The 26,724-nt window shown below is 42.5% G+C and overlaps 1 protein-coding gene across 5 annotated transcripts in view; it reads left to right on the forward strand.

The window, feature by feature from the left end:
• Positions 1 to 26,724, forward strand: part of ints8 (integrator complex subunit 8) — a 166,891-nt gene that overhangs the window by 118,258 nt on the left and 21,909 nt on the right. For 3 of the 5 annotated variants that reach the window (XM_070894311.1, XM_070894326.1, XM_070894320.1), the window contains 11 exons: positions 3,102 to 3,235; positions 3,346 to 3,456; positions 10,141 to 10,342; positions 11,765 to 11,815; positions 16,189 to 16,310; positions 17,828 to 18,012; positions 18,493 to 18,526; positions 21,339 to 21,398; positions 21,533 to 21,594; positions 21,764 to 21,882; positions 25,821 to 25,924. In XM_070894311.1, coding sequence (XP_070750412.1) covers positions 3,102 to 3,235; positions 3,346 to 3,456; positions 10,141 to 10,342; positions 11,765 to 11,815; positions 16,189 to 16,310; positions 17,828 to 18,012; positions 18,493 to 18,526; positions 21,339 to 21,398; positions 21,533 to 21,594; positions 21,764 to 21,882; positions 25,821 to 25,924 — 1,184 coding nt within the window. The remainder of the gene's footprint in view (positions 1 to 3,101; positions 3,236 to 3,345; positions 3,457 to 10,140; positions 10,343 to 11,764; positions 11,816 to 16,188; positions 16,311 to 17,827; positions 18,013 to 18,492; positions 18,527 to 21,338; positions 21,399 to 21,532; positions 21,595 to 21,763; positions 21,883 to 25,820; positions 25,925 to 26,724) is intronic. The other 2 variants (XM_070894333.1, XM_070894343.1) reach the window with 1 other exon arrangement.

The raw sequence follows: 26,724 nt of genomic DNA on the forward strand, positions 1-26,724 counted from the left end.
TGCACAAAGCATAGAGTGAACCTGAGACATTTCCTGTTCTCTATGGCTCAGTACCATACATGGCCAGGCATTTATCTACTGAAATATTTGGGAAAGTTTTTTTAAAACTTTCTCTAGATGTGTCTTAAAACAAATTGAAATTGCATTGCTCTGTGGACTTTTACTTCCCTCCAATTCTACAAATTGCCTGTAGCAGTAATTGAAGCTAACTTATTAGATAGATTCAATTGTTCATCCAACTAAGCTGTTACTTGAATGTTTGCTGAAGTACTAATAAAGATTTGATATACCTTTTTGATACGATGAGTTGGTGGGAAAAAAATAGTGAGGGAAAATTATCTGATTGGTATCAAATGTTTTATAACAGTTAGATATATAATATTTCACCCAACTGAGAATCTGGTAAGGGTTCTGCATTACTACTTTTGTTGTTGATTCAGTTTTTGTGGTTATCAAAGTGAGAAACATCAGTGTAGAGGAACTGAACTTATTTAAAACTTTTTTCTTCCAATGTCGTCATTGTCATCTATATAGCATGGCCACATCTCATTTACAGAGTAAAGCTCCGTCCTGCCCCAGAAATGTATCTTTGCCCCAGCCTCAGAAGAGCACTCTATAACACATTAGCATGAATTTTTCCTCACCCGCCATCACTAATTTTGTGGAAACGTATGGCTAGTTTTATGTGCCACACCCTCTGAGTTCTGATTTGAGACGACCCAAACTATTTACACATTACCCTTGCAGTAGGCAGAGAACTTAGATCCCAGATAGGAGTAAAGAGCATGAACTGCAATGGAATTGTTTATAATGTTGTTTCCTTTGATGAATCCTAAATTAAAATGTCATGATCTTTATCAGCATCCACAGTTTCAGATGCAAGTTAATGGGCACATGGATTTACACTTAATGGGCCCAAGTTTCGGGCCGCGCCGAAAACGGCGCAGCCCTGATCTGGACGCCTGTTTTTCGCGCCACAAAGTGCACCTAAAAAAAACTTACAGATTCTCCGGCTCCCTGCTGGTCCTCTTGAGTCAGGCGCGGCGCAGCACGAGCTGTGGGGGGCGGAGCTTGGTCCCTGCGCTGAAAACAGTGCCGGGACCTCTGCACATGCGCGCTACATGTGCAGTAGCTCCAGGCGCCCAAAACTGTGTGGGAGGGGCCTGGAGCACGCATGGCCTCACTGGGGCTGCGTGCATAAGGCTGCCCCCCACGCCCAGATCCTGCTACCTCCCGACCCGACTCGACTCCCGCTTCCCCCCCCCGACACCGACACCGACCCGACTCCCGCTTCCCCCGCCACCGGACCCGACCCGACCCGACCCGCGCTCCCCCACCCGACCTGACCTCCCTCTCCCTCCGAACCGAACTCCGTCCGCCGCGCCCCCCCCGACCTGACCCGCGCTCCCGACCCCGACCCGCGCTCCCCCCCGACCCGACCCAACGCCATCTACCTGTAAATCTGGTGCTGGGGACGGGCCCTGCCCGAAGTCTTGGGCACGGCCCGTTCAGCCTCCCCTCCCCCCCACCCCCCCATCTTCTTTCTCCTTTTCCCCCCCCCTCTTCTTTCTCCTTTTCCCCCCCCCTCTTCTTTCTCCTTTTTCCCCCTCTTCTTTCTCCTTTCCCCCCCCTCTTCTTTCTCCTTTCCCCCCCCTCTTCTTTCTCCTTTCCCCCCCCTCTTCTTTCTCCTTTCCCCCCCCTCTTCTTTCTCCTTTCCCCCCCCTCTTCTTTCTCCTTTCCCCCCCCCCTCTTCTTTCTCCTTTTCCCCCCTCTTCTTTCTCCTTTTCCCCCCTCTTCTTTCTCCTTTCCCCCCCCTCTTCTTTCTCCTTTCCCCCCCCTCTTCTTTCTCCTTTCCCCCCCCTCTTCTTTCTCCTTTCCGCCCCCCTCTTCTTTCTCCTTTCCGCCCCCCTCTTATTTCTCCTTTCCGCCCCTCTTCTTTCTCCTTTCCGCCCCCCTCTTCTTTCTCCTTTCCGCCCCCCTCTTCTTTCTCCTTTGCCCCCCCTCTTCTTTCTCCTTTGCCCCCCCTCTTCTTTCTCCTTTGCCCCCCCTCTTCTTTCTCCTTTGCCCCCCCTCTTCTTTCTCCTTTGCCCCCCCTCTTCTTTCTCCTTTGCCCCCCCTCTTCTTTCTCCTTTGCCCCCCCTCTTCTTTCTCCTTTGCCCCCCCTCTTCTTTCTCCTTTGCCCCCCCTCTTCTTTCTCCTTTTGCCGCCCCACTTCCCCTTCCCTCCCTCCCCCTCTCTCCCTCTACCCCCCTCCCCTCGCTGTCAGAAACACAGACACTAACAGACAGAGAGATAGAGACACACTCGGGGGGGCGGGGGCGGGGGGCATCCCAGCACGCTGTTGGAGGGCTCCCGGTGCTGCAGTCGGTAAGTAGAAAATGTTTTATTTATTGATTTTTTAAAAAATTATTTCTTATTAATTTTTTTTGATTGATTTATTGGTTGATTTGTTGATGTTTTTATCATTTATTATTGATGTTGGCTCTTTATTTGTAAAACTGAAGTGTTTAATGTTTGTAAACTTCCCTTGTAAACCCCCCCCCCCCCCCATTCCCTACGCCTGATTTGTAACCTACGCCTGATTTTCTAAAGTGTAGACAAGGTTTTTTCGAGCGTACAAAAATCTTCACTTACTCCATTCTAAGTTAGTTTGGAGTAAGTTTTCACTGCCGAAACTTTGAAAACAGGTGTAAGTGGCCGGACACGCCCCCTTTTGAAAAAAAAATTCTGTTCCAAAGTGAAACTGTTCTGACTGACTAGAACTGGATCAAACTAAATGCCAAGAATTTGAATTTCTAAGATACTCCGTTCTACACCGGTTGCTCCAAAAAATCAGGAGCAACTGAGGCCGAAACCTGGGCCTTATATGTGGCATCCAAGACTCAATGTACACCACCGAGTATAGCATCTGAGTAGCATTGTGACACTCAGTTTAATTTTTCAACTGCTGATTCCTGATTTACGTTTATCTAACACTAAAATCATAATCAAGCCTCCTGTATTTAAAGGTATTTTTTTTAATACTAAAAGTTGTGTACTTAGAAATATATTGAACCTGTGATTTGGATGTGTTGACTTTTGTATGCAATTATATTTTCTAGCATCAGCCAGTGTCAATATTGGACAACTGGAACACCAACTCATCCTAACAGTTGACCCAGGGAGAATTCGACAGATTCTAATTGAGCTACATGGAATGACATCAGATCGGCAATTCTGGACTGTTTCCAACAAGGCAAATAATTGAGCATTTCCAAAGTGGCGCTAGACCATTGTAAATAGTCTGCAAGCTTTGATCTGCAATGTTTATCTTGTAATATTTACCTGAAATCATTTTTGTTTCAGTGGGAAGTGCCAACAGTTTATGGCGGAGTTATTCTTGGAATCAAAGATAATCTGACCAGGGATTTGGTTTATATTTTGATGGCTAAAGGTCTACATTGCATTGCGATTAAGGTTAGTCTTGAATTACATAGCTTCGTGCATTGCTGGCAAACATTAAGAAAGAAAGACTTGCATTTTTATAGCGCCTTTCACGATCATCGAAAGTTCCAAAGCGCTTTACAGCCAATGAAGTACTTTTGAAACGTACTAAAATAGCACAAACTCACTGTGACTCCAAAAAAGCTCTAAAACTTCTTGGTGCTTTTACTTTGCATTGATGCTTCCATGCATGTTTTTTTTTTAATTTGTTCATGGGATGTGGGTGTCGCTGGCAAGACCAGCATTAATTGCCCATCCCTAATTGCCCTTGAACCACTGCAGTCTATGTGGTGAAGGTACTCCCACAGTGCTGTAGGGGGTGAGTTCAAGAATTTTGATCCAGTCATGATGAAGGATAGGTGATATACTTCCAAGTCAGGATGGTGTGTGACTTGGAGGGGAATGTGGCAGTGGTGGTGTTCCCATGCGCCCGCTGCCCTTGTCCTTCTAGGTGGTAGAGGTCACGGGTTTTGGAGGTGCTGCCGAAGAAGCCTTGGCGAGTTGCTGCAGTACATCTTGTAGATGGTACACACTGCAGGCATGGTACGCCGGTGATGGAAGGAGTGAATGTTTAAGGTGGTGAATGGGGTGCCAATCAAACAGGCTGCTTTGTCCTGGATGATGTTGAGCTTCTTAAGTGTTGTTAAACCTGCACTCATCCAGGCAAGTGGAGAATATTCTATCACACTCCTGACTTGTGCCTTGTAGATGGTGGAAAGGCTTTGGGGAGTCGGGAGGTGAGACACTCGCCGCAGAATACCCAGCTTCTGATCTTCTCTCGTTGCCACAGTATTTATGTGGCTGGTCCAGTTAAGTTTCTGGTCAATGGTGACCCCCAGGATGTTGATGGTGGGCGTTTCGGCGATGGTAATGCCGTTGAATGTCTAGGGGTGGTGGTTAGACTCTCGCTTGTTGGAGATGGTCATTGCCTGGCACTTGAGTGGCGCAAATGTTACTTACCACTTATCAGCCCAAGCCTGAATGTCCTCCAGGTCTTGCTGCATGCGGGCACAGACTGCTCCATTATCTGAGGAGTTGCGACTGGCACTGAACACTGTGCAGTCGTCAGCGAACACCCCCACTTCTAGCCTTATAATGAAGGGAAGGTCATTGATGAAGCAGCTGAAGATGGTTGCCCTGAGGAACTCCTGCAATGATGTCCTGGGGCTGTGATGATTGACCTCCAACCACCACAGTCACCTTCCTTTGTGCTAGGTGTGACTCCCAGTCAGTGGAGAGTTTTCCCCCTGATTCCCATTGACTTCAACTTTACTAGGGCCCCTTGATGACACATTCGGTCAAATGCTGCCTTGATGTCAAGGGCAGTGACTCTTGCCTCACCTCTGGAATTCAGCTCTTTTATCCATGTTTGGACCAAGGCTCTAATGAGGTCTGAAGCCGAGTGAGCCTGGCAGAATCCAAACTGGGCATTGGTGATCAGGTATTGGTGAGTAAGTGCCATTTGATAGCACTGTTGACACCTTCCATCACTTTGCTGATGATTGAGAGTAGACTGATGGGGTGGTAATTGGCCAGATTAGATTTGTCCTGCTTTTTGTGAACAGGACATAACTGGGCAATTTTCCACATTGTCAGATAGATGCCAGTATTGTAGCTGTACTGGAACAGCTTGACTTGAGGCGTGACTAGTTCTGGAGCACAAGTCTTCAGCACGACTGCTGGAATGTTGTCGGGGCCCATAGCCTTTTCTGTATCCAGTGCGCACAGCCATTTCTTGACATAACGTGGAGTGAATCGAATTGACTGACGACTGACTTCTGTGATGGTGGAGACCTCAGCAGGAGGCTGATATAGATCATCTACTCAGCACTTCTGACTGAAGATGGTTGCAAACACTTCAGCCTTGTCTTTGCACTCGTGTGCTGGGCTCCGCCATCATTGAGGATGGGAATATTCATGGAATCTCCTCCATTAGTTGTTTAATAATCCACCACCATTCTCAACTGGATGTGGCAGCACTGCAAGCTTTGATCTGATCTGTTTATTGTGGGATTGCTTAGCCCTGTCTATGGCATGCTGCTTCCGCTTTTTAGCATGCGTGCAGTCCTGTGTTGTAGCTTCCTCAGGTTTGCACCTCATTTTTAGGTACACCTGGTGCTGCTCCTGGCATGCTCTCCTACACTTCTCATTGAACCACGGTTGGTCCCTTGGCTTGATGGTAATAGTAGAATGAGGGATATGCCGAGCCATGAGGTTACAGATTGTGGTGGAATACAATTCTGCTGCTGCTGGTGGCCCACAGTGCCTCATGTATTTACATTCTTCTGCTGACACTTGAGGATTTTTGAAGATTATGTGCAACTTGCCAGAATCAATCCACATTTTTCATGCTGGGTAAAGGGAGCATTTTTATTGCTAATTTCTCATATTTCTTGTTTACAGTTGTTATAACAGGCTTCAAAATTGTTTTAGCAACTGCTGCAAATATTAGGGCAAAAATTTAAAAAACAGGGTATGAAATTACATTTCCAGTTGTCTTGCCAGTTTTGCAAAGAAGTTCCAATTGGAATTCTAGTCCAGCCACTCCTACATGGAAAACTGCTTGACCTGAATCTTTCTAACAAACCTGTATTGCTTCATGTGCATCAGGCCTGTCGTCTGCATAGTGAATATTGAGTTGTTTGGTTATTTTTTTTCTTCTTTGTTGTTTTGTCTGTTTTCCATTTCTAATTGGTTATTGTCTACCTTTAGTGTTCACCAGTCATACTGTGCAAACATTTCTTCCCAATCATATTCCATCAAAAAAAATTACAAAATCACATTGCAGCAAAAAGCGTTGATGCAAATGCAATGACAGTTCACTGTCTATCCTGAAGAATAAACTTTAACACATAAGTAACTCAAATGAACACGTAAAAAAATTGAAAACTTACTCAAACATCGTTTCAACAAATTTTCCTCACTTCTACCAACAGCACGATGAATATTCTAGACACCCGCATCCCCAATTCATGATCTTCACCTGCCCGCCATTTTCTTAGCCTTCCTGATGCCCACCTCCAGGTCTGGTTCTTATCACAGTCACATTCACATCTCACAAGAAGAGTCTCAGTGGCTGAGGAGGAGGAGGAGAGTCATTATTGAATGTTGCCTCCAGCAATATTATTTATGTCAAAATGCATTTTAACTGGGCTAATTCTGTAGGATCAGTTTACTGCTGCTGGAGTGAGACGAAAGTGGCTCAAGTGTTAGTCATCTCCAACAGAAATAATAATGTATTCAGTTAGTGCATGATATGACTAGAACTTTTAAAATCACTGGTTAGGCCTCAGCTGGAGTATTGTGGACAATCCTGGGCACCACACTTCAGGAAAGATGTCAAGGCCTTAGAAAGAGTACAAAGGAGATTTACCAGAGTGTTACTAGGGATGATGGACTTGAGTTATGAGGAAAGGTTGAAAAAGTTAGGACTATTCTTAGAACAGAGAAGGTTAAGAGGCGACCTAGTAGAGGTTTTCAAGTTTAACGGGTTTGAATAGAGTAGATAGAGAAAAATTATTCCCTCTGGCAAGTGGGTCAATAACTAACGATTAGAGATTCAAAATCATTGGCAAAAAATCTACAGGGGAGATGAGAATTTCTTTGAGTGTTGTCGGGATCTGGAACACTACCTGAAAAGGTGGTGGAAGCTGATTCCATAAATAATTTTAAAGGAGAGTTGGACAGGTACTTGAGGATGAGAAACTTCCAGGGTTACGGACAAAAAGCGGGAATCTGGGACTAAGCATGGCTGCTCTTTCAAAGAGCCAACATATGCACGGCAGGCTGAATGATCTCCTGTGCTGTTTTCTATGGGCTGGAATTTCCAATAGCTTACCGTCTGGTTTCCGGGCAGTATTGGCCATTGTGGGTGGTAATCAGGTGAGCGAAAATTTCCGTACATGAGTTACACCGGCGGTTTCGAGGTACCGCTGGGGAGCAGACCGCCGGCGTGCACTGTCGTGAGATTGCCCTGGCGCGATATTTGGCTGTGCGGTGACCCGTAGGTAAGTTTCTAAAAAAAAATACCCATGAGGATCAGCGGAGCTGGGTGGTAGGTGAGTACCTGTGCAAGAAAAAGGTTAGTAATTGGTTTTTTACTAATTAGTTTAAAAATATGTTGTGATTTCATTTTAAAGTGTCTTGGGAATGTTTTTTTTTTAGTTGATGGTTTTTGAAAAATTATTTTTATTTTTCTGGTGTTAGGCCCAACCCGCAGCCTCGAGGTAAATTTTTATTATTTTTTTTATTTTACGCCCATTTTGTTTACGAACCGCCCAATTGACCCTAAATTGCACTTTTTCGCCCAGAATGGGAGTGCAAGGCCCATGTTTTTCGCTCGGTGGATTTTTTTACTTTTGGAGGGGGGGGGGGGGGGGGAAGAGTTTTCACTGGCGGTAATCTTCCCAGTCTTAGCGGTCTTTTGGGTGGCGATTGGGCACTAGTGGGCTGATAGGAAATTTTAACCCGATGATTCTATGATGAACAAATGAAGTTCCGCAAGTCATTGTTACTCTGTTGTTGGTAGTGGAGAGAGAGGAATACCCTGATGAATTGGGGGAAAGAGTCTGTACTTGGTAGGAGAAAGAGGCCCTATGAGCAGGAGATGGGGTGGCAGTAGATAATGGGAGCAAACTCCTGTTTGGGGGCATCTCTTGATTTCTGTGCGAACAGAATGGGCAGTTATTGCTGGGAGACAACAGTATGAAACAACATTGCCTCCACCTTTTCATGGTGTGGGACACTTACTACTTTGTTTAGTTGAGAAAGCTATGGGAAGGACCAAAGTCTGTAGTGCATTTGAAAAGAGTAGGACATAATTTGATCATGTGTCTAGTTCTCAAAGCAAGTAGCAAAGTATTCCAGGTAATGTGCATGCTGTGTACTTGTACAAATAGAACCATACCCCATTGCTGAATTTTGAGTAAATGAAGTTGTACAAAAAGTATTTAATTGGCTCCTTGTCTATATTTGATTCTCAGCAAGCATTTTACATGATTAAGGAAGGGCATTTAGGCATATCTGCTATTTCAACTAAAAGTAAGTAGTAGTTAATTGGTTTTAAGTCAAAAGTACTTGAGCAGCTATTTAAATTTTATTTTGTAACTCATATTGGGAATTACATTTTTTTACAGTTTTTTTCCATTCCTAAAGAAGAATTAAAGCTCCTCTGCTCTGTTGCAGTGTCATACCATGATATCAGTCTCAAAGTAGCATATAATCTAAAGTTTCCATTCCCCAAATCAACACTGTAGTTCTAACAGCTTATAACAGAACGGGGCTGAGACTGTTGCAAATAATTTCATTGAGGATCTTTTTAGTCAGTAGAGATGATTCAAAGTTTTAGGAGATGACAGCACGTATACCTGTTGCTGCCAAATACCACCATGTTTACTAGATTATTTTGATTCTCTTACTCAAAAGTTATGGCAGACATGTTTGAAATGTGTACTGTCGCACGTAATCCATAAATAAGTGTTATAAGTTAGGACTTTTGAGCAACCTAGCCCACCATTTTGGGAAATATTTAAAGGAGTGTGTTTTAATACTGAATGAATAATGAATAGTTAGCTTTAAAAAGTTGCTTCAGGTACATCCACCACATTGGGGGGAAAATTGCGGTTGGAGGCTTCCTTCGGACGAACGCCTCTGACCCAAAAAAAATTTTACAAAAGTGCCTGCTGGTCACAGAGGCACCTTCGATTCCAGTCGGAGGCCTAGATTCGCTGTGCAGCATACAGGGAGTTGACTTCTCCATACGTAGGGAAATGCTGGAGTCATGTGGTATCATTCTCATTGATAATAATGGAACTCTTTTTTGCGAGTTCCCATTACTATCAATGAGAAAAACTCCTAAAACACCTCACATATTTAAAATTAATTGAAATTAAATGTTTTTGAAAAAAAAACTTTTTTTTAAAATGTTTTTTAATAGTGCTAAAAAAATCAACTTACCTTAATGGACAAAGTTTTTAATATAAAAATGAATGTTTACATTTATTTTTAATATGTTTTAAAACTCTGACACTGGTAAAAGTAAGCTATGCGCATGCTTTTACCAGGCGTAAAAGTTAGAAGGACATTCACTGGGCATGAGTTGGGCAAATAGCCCAATCTCACCCGCGCGGATGTCCTTCTCCTGGGGACGTGGAGAATCTGTCAGGAGAAATCTTGATGGATCGGAAAAGCCATGCGCATCGTGCCCTGAAAACTAGCTTTTGTGAGGCCTCGCAGGTTCCATGCGCACTCCGTACAGACCTGGCAAGGTCAGAATTTTCGGCCCATTCTTTTTTGTCTTTCTTCCTACTATAATAGATGAAAAGAATCTTCAAACTCAGATTTAAATAAGGTCTTTGGTGCCATATATTCAATTTCTAAAAGTCCGACAGCATAGTACTTGCTGTGTACAGTTGTATCAGATAGTTAGACTAAGGTATCAGCAACTTTTCATTGTCACAGGAAAACCCCAAGATAACGCTATTCAATCAAATACCACTTAAGATGAAGATTGTCTGGCAAATTGTAATTGATTGTACAAGGGCTCCATCATGTTATCAGTCTTGTTCTTTTGCACTAGCTCTTGTTCTTGTAACAATCCACCTGAGAGGATTAGTTTCAAATGAGTAAGCATTTTAAATCGCCTCCTTTTCTTCTCAGGATTTCACTCATGCACAGCAGCTCTATTCCACCTGCCTAGAACTGGTTACAGAGTTTTCTCCAAAGCTTCGGCAAGTTATGCTCAATGAGATACTACTCTTGGACATCAGTGCTCACAAAGCAGGGCCGGAAAGTGCAGGAGAGCGCCCACCAGCTGACCTTGTGAGCCGGGTTCGGGGTTACCTTGAGATGAGGCTACCAGGTAGGGGAAGACTTTTTTACTGACTTTCAAAATAGAAAAATTCAACTTTATGTAGGATGGCATGGTAGGACATGCTGTGCCCGGGATTGTTTGGGTGTGGATTCAAGCCATTGGCTCTTCACTTGGTGTCTTGGGATTCTAAGTTTCTGTTGTAAGAGAAATGCTGAACTGAGGTTAGTTGTCTCCAATAAACAGGAAAATTCTGAAGAAGAATTGCACTCTGGCTATTTTATGGACCTCCTAATAGTCAGCTCCAGAATGACATACATTGAAATCTGTGAGCAGGCCACCAGTACATCACCTTGATCAGCATGATGTGTGGTTTACTTTTGGGGAGGGGGGAAAAAATTGTAATTATACAAAACTTTTAATCTATTTTTAAAAAATAATTAAAATGCACATCTGGACCCTCTTCCCATCATTTAACTTGTACCTTCTGAGCTTGGTTTGCAGTGTAGATGCTGTGATTAGGAAGACTGTGCTTCTGTTGTCCATCTATGCCATCTTGAAGCCTGTTTTGAATGTTTAATAAATCTGGGTTTACCAGTTTCTTTTGTAGTAATTGTCCTGCTTGTCTCCAATGAAAATATCACTACTTTTGTAGATGATAGAGTTGATCACAGTTATAGAACAGTCTGTGGGCTTCTGTTCAGTCTTAAATGGATGGAGGAGACTGATTCAGACAGTAAAGTAAATCACAATATGCTTTGTAAAAATAGATTGTGTAAAGTTCAAAATATTTCATTCTGTTCTTTTATTCTGAGGTCTGTCTTAACCTCGTCTGACACATTGAGTTAAATGACAGGAATAACAACCTGCATTTGTATAGTGCCTTTAACATAAAATACCCAAATCACTTCACAGATGCACAATCAAAATATGGATGCTGAACCATATTAGAAGGTGTCAAAAAAAGCATGGTTAATTAGATGGATTTTAAGGAAGGTTAAAAGGAGGAATGGGAGGTGAAGAGATAAGAGAAGTTTAGGGAGTGAATTCCAGAGCCTGGAGTTTAGGCAGGTGAAAGCACTACTGCAAATGGTCGGGTGCAGAGAAGAGATTCACAAGGCTAGTCAGAACTGAGTTGAGGGGAGGGCTTTTGGACTCGAGAAGATTACAGAGATAGGGAGGGGTGAGGCGAGGATGGTTTATTTTTCTTGTTTTTGGTGTTTTCAAAGCCATGGTGTATTATTTTCCTTCATATATGAGTTGTGCATTTCGATTAACATTAGCTCTCATTTTCTGATGTTCAAAACATCTTCTATGATTAACAATTTAATAGTGTTAAAAATGTATGTCTTGATGCTGGTATTGCAATCCTGATTGGTGCCAACAATATCATTTTTGCATTAAATTCCCTCTGTGCATTAAGATCTGACTCAGTTTTTGCACAGGAGGCCACCATTTTATTCTCTTTTACAGTGTACCCTCGTGGTAAAATGTCATCGCGTCATTCAGCCATGCTAAGAGAAGGTAAACTGAACACTTGGCCGGCTGTTTATGATCTACAGAAAAAGCACTTTTTTTGCTTTGTGTTTGCACTAGTTAAAATTTTGTAGATGTGAAAATGACACTGAATATCTTTGCAGCTTCCAGCACATTTTATTCATAGTTGGCATCTGCAAAATTTATATTCTGAACTTGTAAAATGTTTTGATTTTAATCCAAAATTATGTTTGGCACCACAAAACACATTTTCTATATCTCCACACTTTCTGTTCTCTCCCCAACCCACTCTTGACACTTCGAGGTTAATACTAGCTGATGCACCAGAGATAAGTAGTTTCTTTGAATTGTGAAACTGTGTGCAAGGTTTAGCTTTATTCTATGTTCACTATTTTATTTTAATGGTATTAGTTGAATAAACCAGATAGCATTTTGCAGATCTGGTAGAGCTGTTTGTTAATTGTATTTTGATCTTTTTTTTGTCTGAGCAATTATATACACTACCACAAAGGCAAGCAGTGTTACTGGCACTTGCAATTTGCAGAAGTTTTTTTAATGCATGCGATTCTCAAAGAACATTTAAACTTAGCTCCCTAAATATTTGAATTTTCCACATGAGTTGTGACCATTACAAAATCATCCCTGACTTGAGTGAAGCTTCAGTGTTTGCAATGCTGGGAAAGTAACAGGAGGAATCAACCGTTGGTACGTTGGTCTAGATGTTCCCAATATTTTTAAGTAGAGGACTGAATCCATCTGCCACAGCCAGTAAGTGGGCCACATATGACTAAATCACTTTCGGGTCAGAATCAGGATCAAATGCCAAGTCTAACATAATCAATTGCTTTTCTAATAAAACATTTATTATTGTGCAGATAGCCGTACAAATCTTCATAACCTGTTCTCATGCAAGATCTGTGTTTTATATTTGCAACAAAAAATATTTACATTTATTGGACAATCATTTGTTGCACAGCACTATTGGTTTGTTTCTCCAGTGCAGGTGCTTTATTCATGGTACCAGCTTTGTCATGGATAACTGGAAGACATCCTGCAAAAATGAGCTTTTAGCAAAAACAAATTATTTTGTAAGATCATTTGTGAAAATATTTGTTTGCGCCATGTGTGCTGTTGAATAATGGCAGCACGCACTGAGCATGACACCACAGGCCTCCAACTCTTCTGGTAGGAACTCTGAGAATACCGACGCACCCACACCAACCCTGCTCTTCAGCTGTTCATTGCATTGACACTTGTTCAATTTTATTTGAATCTATGGTGAGGCACATGCAACATTGACAGTAAAAAGGTTTCCAAACATCTCCAGTTCTGGCCATTTGTCACAGAAGTCTTGAAAACGACTAGCAAACTTGGAGGCCATGTGCCTTGAAGTATAACAAACACAGACAATAAGCCTCTGCAGCGTTTTTCAACAACAGAATACGAAGGTGAAGGCTAACTATGCACTAGCTGTCTTTCAAAAATCAAAGCTTAGTCTCATGAACACTCATATGGCTACACGGTGCTGTTACAACTGCTTGCAGCTTCTTATTGAGAATCTTCAAGTGGCTTGTGAAGTGCAAAGTCCATTAACCTTGCCTCATCATGGCGATCTGCTGACTCCTGCTCCATGAGGATGTGTATTTTATGACTCAATTCGAAGAACTACTTCAGCGCTATTCCACAACTGTGCCAGTATACATCATTGTGGTACAGCAACTCCTTGTTTGGGGTAGTTAACTTCTCCAGTGGATTTTGAAATTAGCTTTGGTGCAAGCTTGTTGCTTGAATGAATTTGATCATCTCGATGACCGCGACCATCAATGACTGGCTGTAGATTGACGCATAAAGTAGTGGTGGCTGATGAGTTGGTCAATACACATGCAACACAAATAAAGGCAATTTATTCAATGCTGTCTCCATTTCTGTGGATAATGGCAGCTCAAAAGACAGCATATACCTCCATTGGTTACTTTCCCAACAAGAGCCGAACAAGCATGGCTACAGCTTCGTCAGTGGTCCACAGGAGATTTAGATGGGTTACAATGCGATGGGTTACTTTTAAATTAGATAATTATAGACTTTTACCTGTTGTGGCCCCTGGGTGCTCTCCAAAGCAATGCGTGCAGCGAGTACTTCTAACATGTTGAAGGAGTTATTAACACCTCCCTCAAAGATGAACACTTTCCAATTATGAATGATTTCATCTGTAGTAAGGCTGTACTATTTAAAACCATAGGAAGGCTGCACCAGACAAAACTTGCCTTTTGAATCAGTTGCTCGGAGATAACTTTTGACAATGTTCCATCTTTTGCTGGATTGTGTTGCACAATAAGCTAATATTGGCAGCCATATGTCTTCTATGGACAATTCTACCATGGTCTCCCCACACCTCTTCACAAACGCATCAGAGGAGGACTTTGTTGTTGCACACCACAACAAAACTAGGTAGGCTGGTGTATTCATATCGCACTTTGTGTGCAGGAAAATATGGCACTGCAAAAGGAATTGCTTTTTCAGTTCACCAACCATCTCACTGCACAAATATATCTCCCACCAAATTTTGCTTTGAGTTTGGTCTTTTCATGCCATTTCACAGGTTTTTACCCTGTTTAGCAACATGCATAATTTGTGACATACATGAGGAAAGGCCAGGTAAAAGCTTTCAGGCAAAATTCAGTCCACTGGCCGTGTCCTGGACATCACGTCGGGTGGTAACCACACTACTCTGTATGTGATACTAAGCCATATAGACCAGGAATATCCTGGGTTCAGTCTCTGGTCTGCTGAGATCACTGTTACCAGCCAAGATAGTTGTGGGTATGTTATAATTCACCTCAGTACCAGTGGGTTAGGGAGACTTTAGAATTAGCTTTTGACTCCTGATGGAAAAAACACTTATGGATTGAGAATTGGCTTTGCATTAGAGTAATGTCTGCACAATAATTTCAGTACATTATTTTCCACATGGTCTCACATTTTTCCGGTATCAAAGCTAAAATTTAGTGCTACACATGTAAACTGCATTATTTTGGTTACACTCTTTTGAATTGTATAAATTTTCAGCTTAACTCTTTGTGTACATTTTATTAAATAAAAGCATAGAAACATTCCTCTTTTCAAAGTTGATAGTTTCAGCAATGCACAATGAATACCTCTTTCTTCTTTCTCACCCACCCAAAGTAGATAATCTAACCACATTGGCTAAGGGTACATCTTTTGCTCCCAAAATACCATGAATGCAAGTGCTCTTGCCATCTAGAAACTGACACAGGTTGTGAATGTACCGGGGTCAGATTATAGCCTAAATACGTAGTTTGCTGCTCATACGCAGTGATAATGTGTCAATACTGCGCCATATTCCATGCGACTGATTTTGACAATCTCATGGCAGCACTCTCTCCCCAACTGCACCTGAGACCTCCTCTCAGACTAGCAATTCATTGCTTTATGTCCCATCTTGCTTAATTTGTAACATTTATAGTCAGTAGAATTGCCTCTATGATTTTCTGAGTTCATTCAGGCTCACAGGATCCAAAGACTTGCATGATGTGGGGAGCAGTCTACCTGGTACAACCGCAACCTGTGTCAGTTTCTTAAAGGGCAAAAGTGCCTGCATTTATTGTTCTTTAGGGATATAAGATGCACCCTTAGCTAAAGTGTTTTGATCATCTGTACTGGACATGTGAGAATGTAGTAGGAATTTTGTCGTAGTTTTGCCATTGCAGTCGATTCTGTCTCGCATAAAATTCATAATGTGTATTTCCAGCTGGTTGCTGGATTGACATAAGGAGCAGGAATGCAAAAGCAAAATACTGTGGATGCTGGAATTTGAAATAGGGAGCAGGAGCACTTGCTGATTATTCTATCCTTTGGTGAAGGCCAGCCAGAACACCTCTACTGACACAGCAATTCAGATTAGGTAACTCCATATAGACCAATTTGGAATTCTCGACCCCAGAGGACTGTGGATGGTCAGTCGTTGACTATATTCAAGTAGATCAATAGATTTTTGGACTCTTAACGGAGTCGAGGAATATGGGGATCGGGCGGGAAAGTGGAGTTGAGGTCGCCGATCAGCCATGATCTTATTGATTGGTGGAGCAGGCTCGAAGGGTCATATGGCTTACTCCTGCTCCTAATTCTTATATTCTTATGAACCAGGGACCTTCCTGGTATGGATCAGCTAGTCATGTACATCAGAGTAGCAGTTAAGAGTCTCTAACTGCCAAGCATTGACATCCAACAGCATAATAATTAACTAAAAAGTGTATTTTTTAAACTTTTTTTTATTGCTACAGTAGTGTAGATTTTAAAAGCGATTGAAGAATATATGAAATAATTTAACTGTTCTCAGTTTATAGATGTTCCGATATATTAATTTCTTTCAAATGTTTCAGACATTCCACTCCGCCAAATTATAACCGAAGAGTGTGTTGCTTTCATGTTGAACTGGAAGGAGAATGAATACCTGACACTTCAAATTCCTGCAGCGCTTGTCCAGAACAATCCATATGTGAAAGTAACCACATTTCTGTATCTTACCTAGAGCTTGTGTAGCAAAAGAAAAGCTACTTTGTGTTTGTTTCATGTAAATGAAAAAGATTTGGGTGTGATTGTTTGCTTTCTAGAAGTACTCATTCAGCTGATAGCATGTTAAATCACAGATCAGAATTGTAGCACTTATCATCATCATCTTAGGCAGTCCCTCGGAATCGAGGAAGACTTGCTTCCATTCTAAGAATGAATCCTTAGGTGGCTGAACAGTCTAATACGAGAACCACAGTCCCTGTCACAGGTGGGACAGATAGTTGTTGAGGGAAAGGGTGGGTGGGACAGGTTTGCCGCACGCTCTTTCCGTTGCCTGCGCTTGATTTCTGCATGCTCTCGGCGATGAAACTCGAGGTGCTCAGCGCCCTCCCGGATGCACTTCCTCCACTTAGGGCGGTCTTTAGCCAGGGACTCCCAGGTGTCATGGGGATGTTGCACTTTATCAGGGAGGCTTTGAGGGTGTCCTTGTAACGTTTCCTCTGCCTACCTTTGGCTCGTTTGCCGTGAAGAAGTTCCGAGTAGAGCGCTTGCTTTGGGAGTCTCGTGTCTGGCATGCAAACAATGTGGCCTTCCCAGTGCTGATACAGTGTGGTCAGTGCTTCAATGCTGGGGATGTTGGCCTGGTCGAGGATGCCAACGTTGGTGCGTCTGTCCTCCCAGGGGATTTGTAGGATCTTGCGGAGACATCGTTGATGGTATTTCTCCAGCGACTTGGTGTCTACTGTACATGGTCCATATCTCTGAGCCATACCGGAGGGCGGGTATTACTACAGCCCTATAGACCATGAGCTTGGTGGCAGATTTGAGGGTCTGGTCTTCAAACAATCTTTTCCTCAGGCGGCCGAAGGCTGCACTGGCACACTGGAAGCGGTGTTGAATCTCGTCGTCAATGTCTGCTCTTGTTGATGAGAGGCTCCCGAGGTATGGTCCACGTTGACCAGGGCCACACCGTGGATCTTGATAACTGGGGTGCAGTGCTGTGCGGTGAGGACAGGCTAGTGGAGGACCTTTGTCTTACGGATGTTTAGCGTAAGGCCCATGCTTTCGTACGCCTCAGTATATATGTTGATTATGACTTGGAGTTCAGCCTCTGTATATGCGCAGATGCTGTCCGCATACTGTAGCTCGACGACAGAGGTTGGGGTGGTCTTGGACCTGGCCTGGAAACGACGAAGGTTGAACAGGTTCCCACTGGTTCTGTAGTTTAGTTCCACTCCAGCGGGGAGCTTGTTGACTGTGAGATGAAGCATGGTAGCGAGAGGAAAAAAAAGTTTAAAAAGTTAACAAGTTAGTGAGACTGTAATAACCAGTAGATAGCTTCTTGTTAAAGTAACTTTAAAACAATTAAATATTATTAGTCCAAATAAATTTAGTAATGTTCTGGTTACATTTTGTTGAGTAGCAAAGTTATAAATTATTTAGTCCATTAAAATATGCATAATAGAACAAAATTTATGGAATTATTTTCTTCTCTTGTGTATCTTGCAGCTGGGACAACTTTTGGCTGCGACTTGTAAAGAGCTGCCTGGCCCAAAAGAAAGCAGAAGAACTGCTAAAGACCTCTGGGATGTAGTGGTTCAGATCTTTTGTTTATCTAACCAGCACAAGCGAGCCAATGATGGAAGAATCAGTTTAATTAAACATCGGGAATCCACACTCGGGATCATGTATAGGTAACAACTTTTGTATTGCAATGAGATTTCTATAGTTTTAAGAGACCTGTCTTTTTAAAGACCTATTTACACACTAAATTTATCAAATCTACTCTCTTCGATTTAAAACATTGCATACTTCATAAAGGGCTCCGGGTCATTTCTATTGTGCACAAATTAGCACAAAAAAAATCAAAGTAATAAATCTAAGTGTTGACCTGTTCAGCAAGATATTCATGTTCAAAAATATTTTGTGCTAACAACTATGGACAGTATCACTGTTCAAATTGTGAGAAATTAAAGTTAAACAGTGTTCTCAACCCGAGCTTGAGAATATTCCATGCCATTTTGCACTCAAGCTACTGAAGATCATTTTGGCTGCATGTTTATTAACCCTAAATAGGTTGCAATTTAATCATTCCCAAATGAAACACACTTAATTGGTGTTGCATGAACGATAATGTCTATTGTATATTCATTTTTTTTATTTCTTGGCTCTAGGAGTGAGCTGGCAACATTCATCAAGAGGCTGAGCGTAAGTATCAAGGCTGTTAAAGAAATTGAATCAAATGCTATTTTACCTCATTTCCATTTCTCTGTCGTGATGTGGAGGCATTCGTTATTGAGGTATAAGTGGATTTTATTACGCAGTATTGCAAACAGCTTTAGAGCCATGATCTCCTCTGCTCTGTGTGTACCATCTACAAGATGCACTGCAGCAACTCGCCAAGGCTTCTTCGGCAGCATATCTCAAACCCGCGACCTCTACCACCACCACCTAGAAGTACAAGAGCAGCAGGCGCATGACAATACCATTACCTGAAAAATTCCCTCCAAGTTGCACACCATCCTGACTTGGAAATATATCGCCGTTCCTTCATCGTCACTGGGTCACAATCCTGGAACTCCCTCCCTAATAGCATTATGGGAGTACCTTCACCACATGGACTGCAGCAGTTCAAGAAGGCGACTCATCACAACTTTCTCCAGGGCAATTAGGGATGGACAATAAATGCTGGCTTTGCCAGGAACAATTTTTTGTTGTTTTTAAATCCCATCCCCTATATTATTTTGAACTGCACAAAAGATGGTGTAGAATATTGGGAAATGGTGCTTTCCCAGAACAATAGAGGTGAACCTGCGAGAGACCATCAGCAGCAGGTCGGGGCCGTAAAAGGAGCGGAGAGCAGCGACCATGGGCAGTGTGGCGGCGTACCACTACAAGGTACAGCACGAGCTGGTGCAGGAAGGCGACGGGGGCCGTCATTAAGGTCCAGGTCGGTGATTGGAGCGTGGACAGATATAGCAGGAACGGCGAAGGAGCAGCAAGAGATTGTAGAGACACATGATCAGGGCCCAGGAGAGGTGCGAGTTCGGGGCCAGAAGAGGCATGGGCCCAGGGACACCATTGGCCAGCTCACACTGCGATAATGTGTGCGCACTAGGCCCGTGCAGCAGAGCAGGTATCTTGCTGAACAAGTCAACACTTAGATTTATTACTTGGATTTTTTTTGTGCTAATTTGTGCACAATAGAAATGACCCGGAGCCCTTTATGAAGTATGTAATGTTTTAAATCGAAGAGAGTAGATTTGATAAATTTAGTGTGTAAATAGGTCTTTAAAAAGACAGGTCTCTTAAAACTATAGAAATCTCATTGCAAGTCATCTTGGTTAATCCTTGCCACTGGATCAAGACCTAGCCCTGTTAAGCCCGTGTGGTGGCTGGTGTGCAACAGCCACCACAAATTTTTTTTAAATTCACGCACAGGCATTTTCCACCCTTCAATTTGTAGTTCAGGACCTGGAATATTAGGTCCTCAGTGAATATATTGACTATATCCTGGAGTTCAGCCTCAGAATGTGCGCAGACGCAGGCGTCTGCATCCGTAAGACAAAGGTCCTCCACCAACCTGTCCCCACCACACAGCACTGCCCTCCAATCATCAAGATTCACGACGCGGCCCTCGACAACGTGGACCATTTCCCATATCTCAGGAGCCTCTTATCAACAAAGGCAGACATTGATGCGGAGATTCAACATCGCCTTCAGTGCACCAGTGCAGCCTTCGGCCGTCTGAGGAAAAGAGTGTTTGAAGACCAGGCCCTCAAATCTACCACCAAGCTCATGGTCTACAGGGCTGTAGTAATACCCACCCTCCTGTATGGATCTGAGGCATGGACGATGTATAGAAGGCACCTCAAGTCGCTGGAGAGGTATCACCAACGATGTCTCCGCAAGATCCTGCAAATCCCCTGGGAGGACAGGAGCACCAACATCAGTGTCCTCGTCCAGGCTAACATCCCCAGTATTGAAGCACTGACTACACTCTATCAGCTTCACTGGGCAGACCACATAATACGCATGCCGGATACGAGACTCCCTAAGCAAATGCTTTATGCGGAGCTCCTTCATGGTAAACGAGCCAAAGGTGGGCAGCGGAAGCGTTAGAAGGACACCCTCAAAGCCTCCCTGATAAAGTGCGACATCCCCACTGACACCGGAGAGTCCCTGGCCAAAGACTAGGTGGAAAAAGTGCATCCGGGAGTGCGTTGAGATCTTCGAGTCTCAACGCAAAGAGGTCAAGCGCAGGCAGCGGAAGGAGCATGTGGCAAACCAGCCCCACCCACCCCTTGCCCTGACGAATATCTGTTCCACCTGTAACAGGTTCTGTGGCTCTCGTATTAGACTGTTCAGCCAACAAAGAACTCACTTTGGGAGTGGAAGCATGTCTTCCTTTATTCCGACGGACTGCCTATGATGATGATAATATTAGGTCCTTCATTGAAACACCTGTGAACTCATCCTTTTTTGGCTTGGAAGCAAGTCATCCTCGTTTCGAGGGACTTCCAATGATGATGATGAGAGGTGAACATTCAAATGGAGGCTGGGCACTTCCCCACAAAAAGGAAGAGACAGATCTGTGTTTCTCTTATGCACCTCTCAGCAATTGGTTACAGAATCTTAGGCAGATGCATAGAAGCAGGTTGCCCTCTCATCTGTGGATAGTGCAAGGACCATGCAAATCCTGGTGGTGTAAGGGGAAGAATTATATAGGTTTTTTTAAAGGAGAGTTCCCCCCGTCTTCCCACCCCCAAAAGAAAATAAACTTTCGGAATATTTTTTTTTGTTCCACATTTCATACCTAATTTTGGGATGCAATTTGTGTATTAATAAAAGCAGTCAAGACACACAAGAAAATCAGTAAATTCGAAAAGCTCATTTTATATTAAAATTGAAATATATGATAACTTGTTTTGTGACACTTCCTTGCAGAAATATAAATATACTTGAACAGATTGATCCTTTTACCAGAAAGAAATCATGAAGTCTTTGTTTTGTTTTATAGGATCCATTGGTTCTGACAACATTGATCTCCCTTTTTGTGAAGTTGCACAATATTGTTCGGGTTTGTATTGGTTTACGTAGTAGATAAGGACGTATTAACATATTATAATGCTTATGTTGAGACAATTAATTAATTTTTCAATATTGATTTTGGAATAATTTTCAATAGTAACTGAACTGATGATTCTGTTTTAGGATGACATTGTAAATGATGTCACTGCAGAGCATATGTCCATTTGGCCAACGACCATCCCAAAGTAAGTCCATGCTTGGGGCAATTTTACCCTGTATTTAGTTAAGTAGTTCTGGTATAAATTGTGCGTGCATGTACACAGGTACACTATTTTAATCCATCTTCAGTTAACCAAGGAGTTGGTTTTGTTTGTTTTGTCCTACAATCTTTTTTTATTGCTTTTGATTTGCAAGCTTACAGTCAGTGGATGTTGAGGCTGTTGCTGTTACAATGAAGGAGCTGGTCAGTTATTCACTAAACATCAACTCCAGTAACCACTTCTGGTTAATTACCCAAGCAGATATTTACTTTGGTAAGTATGACAAATTTTAATCTACCTGATCAAATTATTTATTCATTTAGTCAGTATAGTTTTGATTAACTGTCTATATGTGGGGAAAATATGCCTTGAGGACTTTTACAACCAATGAAGTACCTTTGAAGTTTAGTCACTGTTACTCTATAGGAAGCACACCTCCACACTGCTCCCGGTACTTATAATAAGGCCAACTTCACAGTGCTGGTCATCAAATCCACATGTCATCATGGTGCCGACAGTGTCATTCACCACAGCCGTGATATCTACATCATAGCCCCCTCTCTTGTCGATGGCCTTGCGTAGCAGGAAAGGGGTACTGAGGGAATGATCAGCCATGATCTTATTGAATGGTGGTGCAGGCTCGAAGGGTCGAATGGCCTACTCCTGCACCTATTTTCTATGTGGGACTTGAACCTTTAAGCTTCTGATTCAGTAGCAAGAATACTACCACTGAGCTGCGGTTAACATGGCTTAGATAGCCCTATTTCTCAAGGTCGTGTTTTTCTTTTAATTTGAAATTCCAGTCTTCGCTTTCTGTCTGCTGCTTCCTTCCTCACTGTTGTGACTCGTCAGCGCCATTCCTGTTTATCCTTGACACTAAGCTGGGTGGCGGTGTGAGCTATGAGGAGGATGCTAAGAGGCTGCAGGGTGACTTGGACAGGTTAGGTGAGTGGGCAAATGCATGGCAGATGCAGTATAATGTGGATAAATGTGAGGTTATCCACTTTGGTGGCAAAAACACCAAGGCAGAATATTATCTGAATGGCGGCAAATTAGGAAAAGGAGAGGTGCAACGAGACCTGGGTGTCATGGTACATCAGTCATTGAAAGTTGGCATGCAGGTACAGCAGGCGGTGAAGAAGGCAAATGGTATGTTGGCCTTCATAGCTAGGGAATTTGAGTATAGAAGCAGGGAGGTCTTACTGCAGTTGTACAGGGCCTGGAATATTGTGTTCAGTTTTGGTCTCCTAATCTGAGGAAGGATGTTCTTGCTATTTAGGAAGTGCAGCGAAGGTTCACCAGACTGATTCCCGGGATGGCAGGATTGACATATGAGGAGAGACTGGATCGACTGGGCCTGTCTTCACTGGAGTTTAGAAGGATGAGAGGGGATCTCATAGAAACATATAAAATTTTGACGGAACTGGACAGGTTAGATGCAGGAAGAATGTTCCTGATGTTAGGGAAGTCCAGAACCAGGGGACACAGTCTAAGATAAGGGGTAAGCCATTTACGACTGAGATGAGGAGAAACTTCTTCACTCAGAGTTGTTAACCTGTGGAATTCCCTACCGCAGAGAGTTGTTTATGCCAGTTCATTGGATATATTCAAGAGGGAGTTAGATATGGCCCTTACGGCTAAAGGGATCAAGGGGTATGGAGAAAAATCAGGAAAAGGGGTACTGAGGTGAATGATCAGCCATGATCTTATTGAATGGTGGTGCAGGCTCGAAGGGCCGAATGGCCTACTCCTGCACCTATTTTCTATGTTTCTTTTTTTCTTCCTTCTCATCAAATACCTCTCCTCCATTGTCTAGCACTATTGTGTATGCATGCCTGGTTACTGTGTGATGTCTGTGACACTGTTATGCCACACTGAATGTACCCTTATACTGTACACACCTTACCTGTACACCAGAGGGTGCTGCTGCTGGAGACCTAAGGGTTACCTGCACACGGCAGGTAACCCAGTATAAAAAGGAACTCACAGCTTGTTGTCCTCACTCAGGAGCTGCAAAAAAAGTCTACAGGTCTACACAGTTTAAGTATCATACCCTGCCTCGTGGAGTCATTACTAAAGGTGCCTACATATACTACAAGCACCATGGCACTACCCTTGCATGTTGCATTCCTACCCAATTGGAACAGTCTGTTCATCTTCAGAAATGGCTTATTTTCCTTCCCCTTCACCACCTTTTTGTCACTTCTACGCTCCTGCAAGGATTTATCCTTGGCCTCCTTGTCGTTCTTATCTATATACTGTCCCTCAATGATAGCATCCCCTGGCATGGGGTCAGCTGTCCTGTATATGCTAAGGATATCACAACTTCTGTTGACTGCCTTTGTGTTGTGAGACTGCTTTCTCAATATCAAGTCTCGGATGAATCGCAACTTCCTGCAACTCAACATTGAGTAGAAGCCATTGTCTTCGGTTCCTAACCTAAACTCCGCTCTCTTGCAAACCCTAACCCAACCACTCTCTTGGGCTGAACATAATCTTGGTGTCCTGTGACCTTAATCAAAGTCTCTCAGCCCACATCCCATCCACCACCAAGATTCCTAACCTTCACAACATTGTCTGATTTCAACCCTATCTCAGCCCCTTCACCATTTGTTGTATTTTTTTTCACTTCCAGTCTTGACTATTCTAACTTTCTTGTTGCTGGCATCCAATCTTCCACTTTTCATAAATTCCAAATTCTGCCACACATATCTTACTCACCCGTCACTCCAATTCTTGCTGATCTATATTAGCCCCCAAACACATCAAATTTGAAATCCTTGCCTATAAACCCCTACATGGCTTTGCCCCACCCTATCTATGAAATCTTCTCCAGGCCCATATCCCCTCCCAAGTGCTGTTCTCCTCTAATCCCAGCTTTCTACTCATTCCCCTTCCTTTGCCTTACTATTGATGGCAGAACGTTCAGCTGCCTCAGTTATACATTTTGCAACTCCATCCCTAAACTTTTTACCGCTTTTTAAAAAAAAACTTCTCTTTGACCAAGCTGCACTGATTTCTTTCCTTCTGACTGTCCATTTTCTTTGCATCCATTTGTGAAGAACGTTGGGCTTTTAAAAAAATTAAATATACTATGTCAATGCAAGTTATTGTTAAGTAATGGAACCAAGCTAAATAGCTCAAACAAGCTCCAGACCCTAGACTTGCCTTTAAGCAAAGTCACAAAAGATCAGTTTTTTTATTCATTCATAAGATGTGGGTGTTGCTGGCAAGACCAGAATTTATTGCCCATCCCTCATTGCCCTTGAGAAGCTGGTGGTGAGCTGCCTTACAATTGAGTGGCTTGCTAGGCCATTTCAGAGGGTAGTTAAGAGTCAACCACATTGCTGTGGGTCTGGAGTCACACATAGGCTAGACCAGGTAAGGATGGCAGATTTCCTTCCCTAAAGGACATTAGTGAATCAGATGGGTTTTTGCAAGAATCCGGTAGTTTTTTTATGGTCACTATTACTGATACTGTACTAGCTTTTTATTCCAGATGTATTTATTAACTGAATTTAAATTCTCCTGTGGTGGGATTTGAACTCCAGTCTCTGGATCATTAGTCCAGGCCTCTGGATTACTAGTCCAGTAATATAACTACTATGCTACTGTACCCTATCTAGTACAAAGGTTAAATTTTTTTGCTGAGTGCCCCCCCACCCCTTCTTCAAAGATTGACGGGAGCACATGTTGCTGTGTTCCCATTGTGTTATTGCTATCAGTTTGCCCCTCTCTGCAGAGATGTGTTAGGTTGATGAAAGCAATTTGTCATTTGTAACCATTTTGTTTCCTTTAGAAATACAGCTTTATATCTTTTACAAACCATATTTCTTTTGGTCTCTGCTGAAGGTTCAATATTGTTTTTATATTCGGGTTTTACCAGCTGAAAAGCAGTCTTTAAAGGCCAGATTTTCAGCCAATTGAAAGCCCAAACTAAACAGCTCAATCAATAATCTATTTTTATCAAAACTGTAAGAAATTCTGTCAATAAGTAAATTGTTAGCAAACCCCAGACCCTGACAGCATCCTGATGAAAGGAATCTTGTTTGCAGTGCTTGAAATGTTAAATATGGACATCTTGCATAAAATGTGTCCCTCTCAAGAGTCTACTATGAATCATTTTATGTATTGTTCCAGTGTTGTGACTTAAATACCAAACTACCTAAATGTAGAATTTCATGTAACGTTTTTATTTTCTGACCTTCCAGCAACCAATCAGTTTTCAGCAGCTTTGCATTTCTACCTTCAAGCTGGTGCCATTTGTTCAGACTTCTTCAATAAGAGCGTTCCTTCTGATGTGTACACAGACATGGTAAGAGGGATCGGGAAAGGGAACTACAGATGGAAATTCTCAGTGGCCTTTGTTTTATCTGCTGTGCTTTATCGGCCTCAAGCCATTTCATTTTTGACAGAGAAGCTTTTGACTCCACCCTAGTGCAATTAGCGATGTATGGATGTTTTACTGTCTTCAAGTAAAAAGCTGACTTGCAGTATTCAGAATCCAGTGCAATATCTGTAATAAAGTGTTATATTTCCTTTCTTATTTGCTCCAAAATCAAATGCTGGAAACTGTTACCCAATGACTACTGCTGGAAATGCCTGGATAAGGACAGGATTGGGTTTGACTGTGATAGCCGAACAGTTGAATAGCCTGCCAATACTCAATATCAAGATGCAAATATATAATAACCCCTTGTACAAGGTTCCAGAGATTCCGTTCTTCTGTAGTCATACACTAGCAAGCAAATAATACTTTCAGGAGAGGGGAAGGAAATTAGTAATTCTGAAAATTGATGTTTTCAAAATCTGTTGCCCTACTTTGCTTTAATGGCTTTGGCTCTACCTCACCTTCAGTGTGTTGTGTCCATCTATATAACACACGCAGATATGTACATCTCCAATCTTTACTTACAGTAATAAACAAAATATTGATCACGTGTGACAAAGCGTCAGCTTACTGGAAAATGTTTAGATTCATGTAATAAAGTTTTCTCGTCTCCTGGTTTGTTGGTGGATCTAAATGATAGCTTTTATGGTACCTGACTTATTTTAAACTGTTTTTAAGAGCATTAACACAGGGGTTCAAGTTATTGTAGAAAAAAATTACATATG

This window comes from Pristiophorus japonicus, chromosome 1 (assembly GCF_044704955.1).
Source record: "Pristiophorus japonicus isolate sPriJap1 chromosome 1, sPriJap1.hap1, whole genome shotgun sequence".
NCBI classification, from domain to species: Eukaryota; Metazoa; Chordata; class Chondrichthyes; family Pristiophoridae; genus Pristiophorus; species Pristiophorus japonicus.